General features: G+C 38.7%; 1 protein-coding gene across 1 annotated transcript in view; it reads right to left on the reverse strand.

Moving 5' to 3' along the window:
• mbo (Nuclear pore complex protein Nup88) overlaps positions 1-12323 on the reverse strand; it is a 150937-nt gene that overhangs the window by 68833 nt on the left and 69781 nt on the right. The window contains exon 2 of the mRNA XM_073972157.1: positions 8637-8806. Within this exon, the coding sequence (XP_073828258.1) occupies positions 8637-8806 (170 nt within the window). The remainder of the gene's footprint in view (positions 1-8636; positions 8807-12323) is intronic.

The following is a 12323-nucleotide window of genomic DNA, read 5'->3' on the forward strand; positions in this document are numbered from 1 at the left end:
TAGGAGACTTCTATAGAATAGAAGACCTCCGTAGGAGACTTCTATAGAATAGAAGACCTCCGTAGGAGACTTCTATAGAATAGAAGACCTCCGTAGGAGACTTCTATAGAATAGAAGACCTCCGTAGGAGACTTCTATAGAATAGAAGACCTCCGTAGGAGACTTCTATAGAATAGAAGACCTCCGTAGGAGACTTCTATAGAATAGAAGACCTCTGTAGAAGACTTCTATAGAATAGAACACCTCCGTAGGAGACTTCTATAGAATAGAACACCTCCGTGGGAGACTTCTATAGTATAGAAGACCTCCGTAGGAGACTTCTATAGTATAGAAGACCTCCGTAGGAGACTTCTATGGTATAGAAGACCTCCGTAGGAGACTTCTATAGAACAGAATACCTCCGTAGGATACGTCTATAGAATAGAATACCTCCGTAGGAGACTTCTATAGTATAGAAGACGTCTGTAGGAGACTTCTATAGTATAGAAGACCTCCGTAGGAGACTTCTATAGTATAGAAGACCTCTGTAGGAGACTTCTATAGTATAGAAGACCTAAGTAGGAGACTTCTATAGTATAGAAGACCTCCGTAGGAGACTTCTATAGAATGGAAGACCTCCATTAGGAGACTTCTATAGAATGGAAGACCTCCATTAGGAGACTTCTATAGTATAGAAGACCTCCGTAGGAGACTTCTATAGTATAGAAGACCTCCGTAGTAGACTTCTATAGTATAGAAGACCTCCGTAGGAGACTTCTATAGTATAGAAGACCTCCGTAGGAGACTTCTATAGTATAGAAGACCTCCGTAGGAGACTTCTATAGTATAGAAGACCTCCGTAGGAGACTTCTATAGTATAGAAGACCTCCGTAGGAGACTTCTATAGTATAGAAGACCTCCGTAGGAGACTTCTATAGTATAGAAGACCTCCGTAGGAGACTTCTATAGTATAGAAGACCTCCGTAGGAGACTTCTATAGTATAGAAGACCTCCGTAGGAGACTTCTATAGTATAGAAGACCTCCGTAGGAGACTTCTATAGTATAGAAGACCTCCGTAGGAGACTTCTATAGTATAGAAGACCTCCGTAGGAGACTTCTATAGTATAGAAGACCTCCGTAGGAGACTTCTATAGTATAGAAGACCTCCGTAGGAGACTTCTATAGTATAGAAGACCTCCGTAGGAGACTTCTATAGTATAGAAGACCTCCGTAGGAGACTTCTATAGTATAGAAGACCTCCGTAGGAGACTTCTATAGTATAGAAGACCTCCGTAGGAGACTTGTATAGTATAGAAGACTTCCGTGGGAGACTTCTATAGTATAGAAGACCTCCGTAGGAGACTTCTATAGTATAGAAGACCTCCGTAGGAGACTTCTATAGTATAAAAGACCTCCGTAGGAGACCTCCGTGGGAATGAATTCCATCTTTTCTATAGAAGATTTATTGAATATCATTATAATTGTCTTACTGAACCTTGTGCTGTCTTTTTACCTCAAAATTACCATAATTTTTTTTTATGAAGAAAAAAAAAATCAACCTAAGTCAACAACAAATTGTTGGCGTGATGACAATGATGATGATTCTACCAAATAACACTCCGACACCAATAGGCAGGCAGGCAGACAACCAGTAATGCCACAGAAATTAATGAGCTTGAAAGGTGCAAAAATGACAGCCTTTCGGAATATACGTAAATATAATTAAATAACACTTAAAGAATATGAAAACACAACAAGGCTTTATAGATATCAGAAGAAGGTAAAGGAGGTAAGGAAGAGGTAGATGAAGGGTTGGAATCATAACACTTGACATTTTGGGCTTACTGGCTTGTAGTTTGTTTTGGTATTTCAAGTAGTTAGTTGGAGGTTTGTTTCAACATTAATTGTTATGCTATGCAAATCGAAAAAGTACCACAAATGCCATAAAATGACAAAAATCATAAAGTTTTTCGACAGCGTGATTACAAAGTGGACGAGAAACAAACAAAAAAGAACAAACAGTAACATGGAAGAATTGTGGAGCTTGTTATTGGGGTGGTTTGAAAGTAAACTTCTTGGGCTGTTTTTTTTTCAGTAGGACTTCAGTAAGGGCAAGGATTGCTAAAAATCTTTGATCTTCTGATATATTAGAACGCCATCCATATGTGAAATTCAACTTAATTATGGGACAAGTTCTCAAATGAAATCCAAATTTATTAGCATACTTTTAGGCTAATAAATAGATATTTTTTTATGAGTTGTTGGAGAAAAGTTGTCATGCAAATATACCTGCGAAGAAGAGTTCTGTTGGATGAATCTTTGTTAGGAGGCCCCCCTATAGTCAGATGACATTTTCTGTTCTATGTGAGGGTATCTGTAGTACGTAAGGCTTACGTGAATCCTTTAAAGTTTGAAAAACAGAATAACTCAGTGTTCTAGTTATGGATTATCGGCAAAAGAAACTTCCAAAGCAAGGAATGCTCTCAATTTATAGAAAATCTGCTTTAGGTGTTCTACTTGAATTCCCAGGTTTTATTCTCGAACAAACTTTTTCTGTCATTTATCATTCATTCATTCATTCATTTGCTCTTGTTGTTGCTGTTTTTCAACAAAATTAGACTTGACAAATTCTATTGTAATTTGCCAAAAATTTGCATCCTTGATGGAATATTGCCTGGCTATAGCTTCAATACAAGCTTCTCCTACCCAACGTGTCCCCTCTTGCTTTGCATCTTTCCTGCATTTCCTTTTTTCCAAAAAATGAGCAATCGAAAAATTCTATTATTCTGCAGCATTAGCAAAATGAACTACTTGGAGGCATCAACGATTAGGAGGAGGTGGAGTGGAGGGAGGGAGCGCCATCACCACCATCATCAGCATTTGTATTCAAACACAAAAATGCAATTGTTGTTCTCGAGTTCCTCAATAACAATAATAAAGAGTTAAATATTTCGCCCTGCAATGGTTCCAATTTCGTTGTTCGCCTTCTTTCTTTTGGCTAACAAAAAATGTTTCGAAAAGCACTTGAAACTTTTGTGAAGCTCCACTGAATAGTGTGCGAGGGCGGGGACATTCAGTTTCCTTTCTTTTCAGATATGGCTGATTGTCTATGTTTGCAAATTCAGTTCGAGTCCGCATTTGCCAGTTCCAGTTGGCATTCATTAAAAGGAATCAAAGATTTTGTTTCGTTGTCGTCATCATCGCCATCGCCGACATCGTTGACGGTAATGAAAGAAATTCCAAAGGCTTTTTAATGCGCGACAGAATAGGAAGTCCGTTACTGTCATCACTGGCTTGGCTTGGGGTTTGGTTTACACCGATACCTCACTCAGGTCTTATGAAGCACAGAGATAGAGAGCGAGCGAACGAATTGTTCTATTTGCAACATAATATGGCAAAAGGAATTTCGAAATTTTAGTCAAGTAAAACATACAACAAAAACTACAACAGTTGAAAAGGGGAGGAGGGAGGCGGAGATGTTCAAAGAGATTATGAGGAAGAAGTTGATTAAGACATGATTTTCAAGCAATATTTGGAATTTAATTTTTAAAAATATTTGACAGATTATAGAAGACCCTACCGACGGTCATCTATGCTATGAAGACCCTTACGCGCGTCATCTATACTATAAAAGCCCCTTCCTTCCATAGGAGAATTCTATAGAATAGAAGACCTCCGTAGGAGACTTTTATAGAAGTCCTCCATAGGATACTTCTAAAGAATGGAAGATCTTCGTAGAAGACTAACATAGAATGGAAGACCACCGTAGGACACTCTATAGAATAAAGGACCTCCGTAGAAGACTTTTATAGAACAAAAGACCTCCGTAGAAGACTATTATAGAACAAAAGACCTCCGTAGGAGACTTCTATAGCATGGAAAACCTCTGGAGGAGACTTCTATGGAATAGGAGACCTCCGCTGGATACTTCTTTAAAATAGATGAACTCCGTAGGAAACTTCTATAAAATAGAAAACCTCCGTAGAAAACTTTTATAGAATAGAAGACTTCCGTATAAGACTTCTACAGAATAAAAAACCTCCCCTGGGAGGCTTTTAAAGAATAGGAGAACTCCGTAGAAGATCTGTATAGCATAGAACACCTCCCTTGGAGACTTCTAAAGAATAGAAGACCTACGTAGCAGACTTTTATAAAGCAGAAGACCTCCGTAAGAGACTTTTATAAAGTAGAAGACCTCCGTAGAAGCTCTTTATAGACTAGAAGATAGTAGAAGACTTTTATAGAATCGAAGACCTCCGTAAAAGACCTTTATAAAATAAAAGACCTCCGTACGTGACATCTAAAGAAAAGAAGACCACCATAGGAGACTTCTATAGTATAGAAGACCTCCGTAGGAGACTTCTATAGTATAGAAGACCTCCGTAGGAGACTTTTATAGTATAGAAGACCTCCGTAGGAGACTTCTATAGTATAGAAGACCTCCGTAGGAGACTTCTATAGTATAGAGGACCTCCGTAGGAGACTTCTATAGTATAGAAGACCTCCGTAGGAGACTTCTATAGTATAGAAGACCTCCGTAGGAAACTTCTATAGTATAGAAGACCTCCGTAGGAGACTCCTATAGTATAGAAGACCTTCGTAGAAGACTTCTATAGCATAGAAGACCTCCCTTGGAGACTTCTAAAGAATAGAAGACCTCCGCAGGATACTTCTATAAAATAGGAGACCTCCGTAGTGGACTTCTATAGTATAGAAGTCCTCCGTTGGAGACTTCTGTAGTATAGAAGACCTCCGTAGGAGAATTCTATAGTATAGAAGACCTCCGTAGGAGACTTCAATAGTATAGAGGACCTCCGCAGGATACTTCTATAGTATAGACGACCTCCGTGGGAGACTTCTGTTGTATAGAAGAACTCCGAAGGAGATCTCTATTGTATAGAAGACATCCGTAGAATACTTTTATAGAATAGAAGAGCTCCGTATAAGACTTTTATGACATAAAAGACCACCGCACGAGACTTCTAAGGAATAGGAGACTTCATAGGAGACTTCCAAAGAATAGAAGACCTTCCCAGGAGACTTCTAAAAAATAGAACACCTCGATAGGAGACTTCTACCTAAAATAGACCTCCCTAGAAGACTTTTAAAGAATAGGCAACCTCCCCAGGAGACTTCTTAAGAAGACTCCCCTAGGAGATTTCTAAAAAAAGTAGAAAACTTCCTTTGGAGACTTTTATTTTTTGGTCTGGTATGGACCGTAGAACGGTATTCTATTGAATATATGACTCGCGGAAGAGGCTTCTATAAAATAGATGACACGTGGAAGGGTCTTCAATAGTATAGATGATCCGCGAGAGTGTCTTCTATAGTTTAAATGACCCGCGGAAGGGTCTTCTATAGTATAGATGACCCGCGGAAGGGTCTTCTATAGTATAGATGACCCGCTGAAGGGTGTTCTATAGTATAGGTGAACCGCGGAAGGTTCTTCTATAGTATAGTCGACCCGCGGAAGGGTCTCCTATAGTATAAATGACCCGCGAAAGGGTCTTCTATAGCATCGATGACTCGCGGAGGGGACTTTTATAGTATAGCTGACTCGCGGAGGGTTCAATTGAACCTTCAATTCGACACCTCCAAATAATAGTATGCTAAGTCTGAAAAGTGAGTTTTGCAGGAGAAGCTCTCAAAGTTTACAGTTTTCTTTGACCTTCACTACTATTCTGAGTAAACATTTGTTTATAACTTCTGTTCGGATTGACCGATCATTACCAAAATTTGACAGAATTTAAGTTAAAGGACGTAAAATGTAAAAATGTAAAGAACTTGAAAACATGCTAAGTCGACTTAGCATACTATTGTTTGGAGGCGTCGAATTGATAATCAGCGAAAGTGCATTTTTTAGAATAGATGACCCGAGGAAGGGTATTCAATTGAATACATTACCAGCTTAAGGGTCTTCTATTAAATGGATGACCCGCGGAAAGGTCTTCTATAGAATATGTGACCTGCAAAAGACCATTCCGTGAGTCATCTATTTCATCAAGACCCGCGGAAGGGTCTTATATGGGATAGATTACCCGCGAAAGTGTTTTTATAGTGTAAATGACCCGAAGGTTCTTCTATGGTAGAGATGACTCTCGAAGGGGTATTCTATGTTATATATGACTCGTTGAAGGGTCTTATATGTTATAGATGACCCGTTAAAGAGTTTTCTATGATAAAAATGACAATGGCGGAATTGTCTTCTATGGTATAGATGACCCACGGAAGTGCCTTCTATGTTATAGATGAATCGAGGTATCGCGGGAGGGACTTATGTGGTATATATGACTCGCAGAGGGATCTTCAATTGCATAGATGACCCACGGAATATGACCGAAAGTCTGTTATTGCATAAAACACCATTCCGAATATCTTCTATCGCATTGTAGACCACTCCCAAGGTCACCTATTACTTAAAAGACCAATCCGAAAGTTTTCAGGAAGACTTATAATAGTCCATATTTATATTAGGCAATTTTTCTTGCGGCAATTGTCAGTTTTATGGAGAGAGAGGTGAGGCATATGGTAACCCTTTGCCTCTCAACACCCTCTCTCACCGACAAACTGACAATTGCCGCAAGGAAATTTGACTAATGTAAATATGGACTTACATAGACGATTATTCCGAAAGTTTGAAATTGCTTAGAGAATCACTTGGAAAGTCTTCAATTGCATAGAAGCCCACTCAAATTGTCTACTATCGCGTAGATGAGCACTCCGAATCTGTTCTATGGTATAGAATGATCTTCTGTAGCATAGTAGACTAATCAGAAAGCATTATATTGCATACAAGACCACTTTAAAGGTATTCTATTGTAAAGAAGACCACTCCGAATTTCTTCTGTCGTATAGAAGGCCACTACGATAGTCTTTCTGGCTACGACTGTCGTCAGTGGAATGTAGGATCACTTCAAATGTCTCAGATCTAATAGGAGGAGTTCATTCCGAATGTTTTCTATAGCATATAAGACCTGTCTTTTTGGTATGGAAGGTCGTCTTTTGTAGGGGCTATTTCTCCAAATGTCTTCTTTTGCATATAAGACCACTTTGAAGGTCTTCTATGGAATAGAAGAAGTTTACATTGCATATAAAGACACTCGAAATGTTATCTATAGCATAGAAGACAACTCCGGCGGTCTTCTATAGCGTAAATGACCTCTCCAAAGGGTTTGTCTTTGAAAGAAGACTCGTCAGAAAGTCTTCAATTGAATCTAAGACCACTATAAATGTCCTCTACCATATAGAAGACCACTTGGAACGTCTTCTATTGCACAAAACACCTCTCCGAATGTCTTCTATAGCATAGAAATTTTGGGATTTGCATTTATATCAAAATTTTGAAATATTAAGCTAATAACTTATGTCCGCGGCAACTGTTTGTCTTCCCACATTTGTTAGGTAACTTCTTCAAAAAGAGATAAGAACTCATAAAACTGTCAATATCATTGATTCATTATTAGTGGCCAAGTAAACCCAAAAAAGAAACAACCCCTCCTTTCCATCCATTTCCCAACCACAAATCGTGTTAATTCCCAAAGATATTTGCATCTCATTTCACTTCATACATAATTAATGGCCATGACGGAACGGAATGATGAAGAAAGTTTTTCCTTGGGTGATTAGTGGCAATTGAATGAACATCGAAATGAAGTTCCAGTATTGGTGTTTAATGGAAGTTGCTTCTCGTTTTTTGGCCATAAACCAAAGGTGTCTAATAATAAGCTTAAGCAAATATCTAACTACCTTGCCACAGCCGCAATACATTTTTTAGCCGAACAACGACGAAATGCTTTATTAATGGCAAATTAAAAGTAATAAAAAACAGATGTGCTAACATCGGCATAAAAATTGCCTCCTTCTTCTTTGGAATTCTTTGGTGACTTCCGCTACAACAACTTCATGCAAAAAATAATCACTCTTTCGCTTTGGTAAAGGACAAATGCATTTAGCATTTAATACAACCTGTTACCATTTCACAAAGAAAAAAATTATTTCGGGTATGGGCACCAGGTTGTCTTCTGAGAAAACTTCTTCTTCCACCAACAACGACAACATCAACAAAAAATTATAATAATGACTTTTTGAAAAACTTTGTAGTTCTGTTTTGCATTTGCCTGCCATGTAGCCGAAAAAAAAGTATGACGCCGACTACAAAATATTATGCAGTTTATCATTTTTATAAGGCCATAAGCTCTAATTTAATACAATAAGTCTCAAAATAATGTTCGCCAGGAGTTATTTTTTACCAAGTCATGATTTAATGACAGTTTGATTTGGAAGCAATTCAGGAGACATTTGAATAATATTGCAACATAGATAAAAAGTTAAATAAATATGAAATGGGAAGTATGGACGAACTTTCATATTGAATGTGTCTGATGATCTGCTTAACCAGCAGCGCAATGCCTGGCACCCTTAGTTTCCGGAATTTCACTGGATTCGTGTTTCATTTCATACCAACATTTAAAAAGAATCCATCATGCTCCATCATCTTTATCTAATAGGAAATGATGGGATTACTTAACCAACAATGCGACGAGTAGCACAATGGTCAGTGTGTGAAACTTCGTTGGCCTTGCTTTTCCAAGGCAAACATTCTTCGATTTAGCACAACTTCACAGAGAAATAAAAAAACGTTCTATATTAGACTTACCGACAGGTGATGCGTGATTTTCCATCCATAAACTGACCATTGGCACCCCAACGTCTGGGCATTTCCATAATACAAATTCCCTTGGGTCCAGCCAATGCCAGCAATGAACCTTCAATTGATGCTACCACACGTTCCACTTCAAAGCTGAAGGGTATGGAAGGAACTAAGGTCTGAAAAGAAAGCACAAGAAAATTTCAATATTAAAAGAAATGATATGACCAATTTAAGGGTCAGGAAAACAGATCAAAATCTCTTCAAGAAGATCATTAACAGAAAAAGAAACAACACATTAAGGGGAAGACGTTCGAAGATGCTGTCAATATTACAGAAACTACGGAGTAGTATACTTACTAGATGGAAGAGAAAAACGTAGTAAGATTTTCTGAAGGATTATAGACATTAGCTTTGTTCCAGAACTAAAAAGTTTTTACATTTTTCACCACTTTACCACATACCGAAAACTCGTTCCCGTACACAAAAAAGTTGTAAAATGTTCACTTCCCCTGAAACAAAACTGGGGCTGAATGAAGCTTTTTTTAAAAACTTTGCCGCCTTCTGATAGGCTGGTGGGCCGACATTGTTCCAGTTTTTATACACTCAGCATTTATGCTAACGAGGGTATATACACTTTCATACGGGCAAAATGTGCCTCATCGAAATAACGGTTTTAGACCCCAAGTATGTTTGGACGAAATCCGTTTCAGACAATTTGGAGTTGATTTAGCCATGTCCATCCGTCCGTCTGTCTGGAGCGCACGATAACTCTCGAACGGATCTGCCGATTCGGTCCAAAATTTGGCTTTCGTAAGTTCGAAGATAAGCCATATCGGTCCACTCCTTCAGGTACCTCCCCCACAAAAGTTCGAAAATGTTCCGAAAAATTGTGCGCATGGTAACTCTTGATGGGAGTGACCGATTTGTTCCATACCTTACACATCCTAATATTTCTACCAGATATACAACAGGTTCGAATGTGGACAATATTTGTCCACTCCTTCGGGTACCTCCTACACAAAATTTTGGGTAAATTCACTTTAAGACCTACTCTCGAATCACTTTGATTTTTGTTGAAGCAACTTGCATTCGCTGCCTCAATAACGACAGTAAAAGTTTTTTCAGGGGCAAGGTCATACTTCTTGAGAAAAATTGCCCGAAAGTTGTAAAAACCCATATGGCACCATATGTAGTAACTGGAGAGCTCAAACCGAATACTGCGTTCGTCCACACTTGGATATTGTAATATTTCTTCGAATACGGAGGTCTTCTATTCTATAGAAGCCTCCTACGGAGGTCTTCTATTCTATAGAAGCCTCCTACGGAGGTCTTCTATTCTATAGAAGCCTCCTACGGAGGTCTTCTATTCTATAGAAGCCTCCTACGGAGGTCTTCTATTCTATAGAAGCCTCCTACGGAGGTCTTCTATTCTATAGAAGCCTCCTACGGAGGTCTTCTATTCTATAGAAGCCTCCTACGGAGGTCTTCTATTCTATAGAAGCCTCCTACGGAGGTCTTCTATTCTATAGAAGCCTCCTACGGAGGTCTTCTATTCTATAGAAGCCTCCTACGGAGGTCTTCTATTCTATAGAAGCCTCCTACGGAGGTCTTCTATTCTATAGAAGCCTCCTACGGAGGTCTTCTATTCTATAGAAGCCTCCTACGGAGGTCTTCTATTCTATAGAAGCCTCCTACGGAGGTCTTCTATTCTATAGAAGCCTCCTACGGAGGTCTTCTATTCTATAGAAGCCTCCTACGGAGGTCTTCTATTCTATAGAAGCCTCCTACGGAGGTCTTCTATTCTATAGAAGCCTCCTACGGAGGTCTTCTATTCTATAGAAGCCTCCTACGGAGGTCTTCTATTCTATAGAATACTCCCACGGTGGTCGTCTATAGACGACGGATGTCTTCTACTCTATAGAAGCCTCCTACGGAGGTCTTCTATTCTATAGAAGCCTCCTACGGAGGTCTTCTATTCTATAGAAGCCTCCTACGGAGGTCTTCTATTCTATAGAAGCCTCCTACGGAGGTCTTCTATTCTATAGAAGCCTCCTACGGAGGTCTTCTATTCTATAGAAGCCTCCTACGGAGGTCTTCTATTCTATAGAAGCCTCCTACGGAGGTCTTCTATTCTATAGAAGCCTCCTACGGAGGTCTTCTATTCTATAGAAGCCTCCTACGGAGGTCTTCTATTCTATAGAAGCCTCCTACGGAGGTCTTCTATTCTATAGAAGCCTCCTACGGAGGTCTTCTATTCTATAGAATACTCCCACGGTGGTCGTCTATAGACGACGGATGTCTTCTACTCTATAGAAGCCTGCTACGGAGGTTTTCTATTCTATAGAAGCCTGCTACGGAGGTTTTCTATTCTATAGAAGCCTCCTACGGAGGTCTTCTATTCTATAGAAACCTCCCACGGAGGTCTTCTATTCTATGGAATCTATAGAAGCCTCCTACGGAGGTCTTCTATTCTATAGAAGCCTCCTACTGAGGTCTTCTATTCTATAGAAGCCTTCTACTGAGGTCTTCTATTCTATAAAAGCCTCCTCCTAAAGCATCTGTGGTCATATTAACAGCGATCTTCAACTCAATATTTTCAATTTTCAAAACCCCCACATTATTTCATCGGCCCAGCCAAAAACCAAGTATTTATTATGTATTCAATCATTTCGCCTAAAATTATGCTTATGAACCTATCTAGGAACCTGAAGTATATTTCCCATAGTTGACGTTAGAAGATATTTTATAATTTCAATGATGTTTTGGCACTTTTCCAGAAAACACTTATTATGAATTTAAATATTTCGCCTAAAACTATGCTCATGAACTTATATCTCTAGAATGAACTTATATCTCTAGAAACCTGAAGTACAGATGGCGTTGCATATTTCCAATACAGTTGGCGTTAGAGAATAATGTACTATTTCAATAATCTTTCGGTAATTTTCGTATCCTCACAATCCAGTAAATATTGAGTATTTCCCAGCAAAATTTTAAGGAAGGGGTTCCATGTGCTGACGTGATTTCATGGCATATTTTGCATTGGTTCAAACGAAGTCGTCAAAGATCCGATCTTTTCATTAGCATTTGAACAAATGCAAGGGAAGTCGTGAAAGATCCGATCTTTTCATCAGCATTTGAACCCATGCATAGGAAGTCATGAAAAATCCGATCTTTTCATGAGCATTTGAATCCATTCCATCGATTCAATAGAGATGCATTTTGTGTTTTTATTTATACACATTTGTCTAAATATATAAGATTAATTATTTACAATAGGCTTGATGTTGTCGGAGACTCGAAATCCCAACCCTCGTTGTTAAAACTCTCTTCGTAATGATAATGTCATTGCAACGGGTTGGTGAAAATGACATGCCAAAGCATTGGTGAAAATGACATGTCAAAGCATTAGTGTAAATGACATACTTTGGATCCAAAAATGAATAGCATCTTTTGGGGTCCACGCTCATATAAAATTCATCGATGAAGATGCTAAAAAGATGACATGCCAGATCACTTTCACCCATGATTGAATGGCATCTTTGGCATCGAACATTTTGCTGGGTTTATTTAGATTTTTCGCCTAAAATTGTGATTATGAATACATCTTTCTAGGAATCTGAATTATAGATGGTGTTATATATTTTCCATATAGATGGCGTTAGAAGATATTGTAAAACCTCAATGAGCTCT

Source organism: Musca autumnalis, unplaced genomic scaffold (genome assembly GCF_047663935.1).
Source record: "Musca autumnalis isolate F117 unplaced genomic scaffold, ASM4766393v1 scaffold_3, whole genome shotgun sequence".
NCBI lineage: Eukaryota > Metazoa > Arthropoda > Insecta > Diptera > Muscidae > Musca > Musca autumnalis.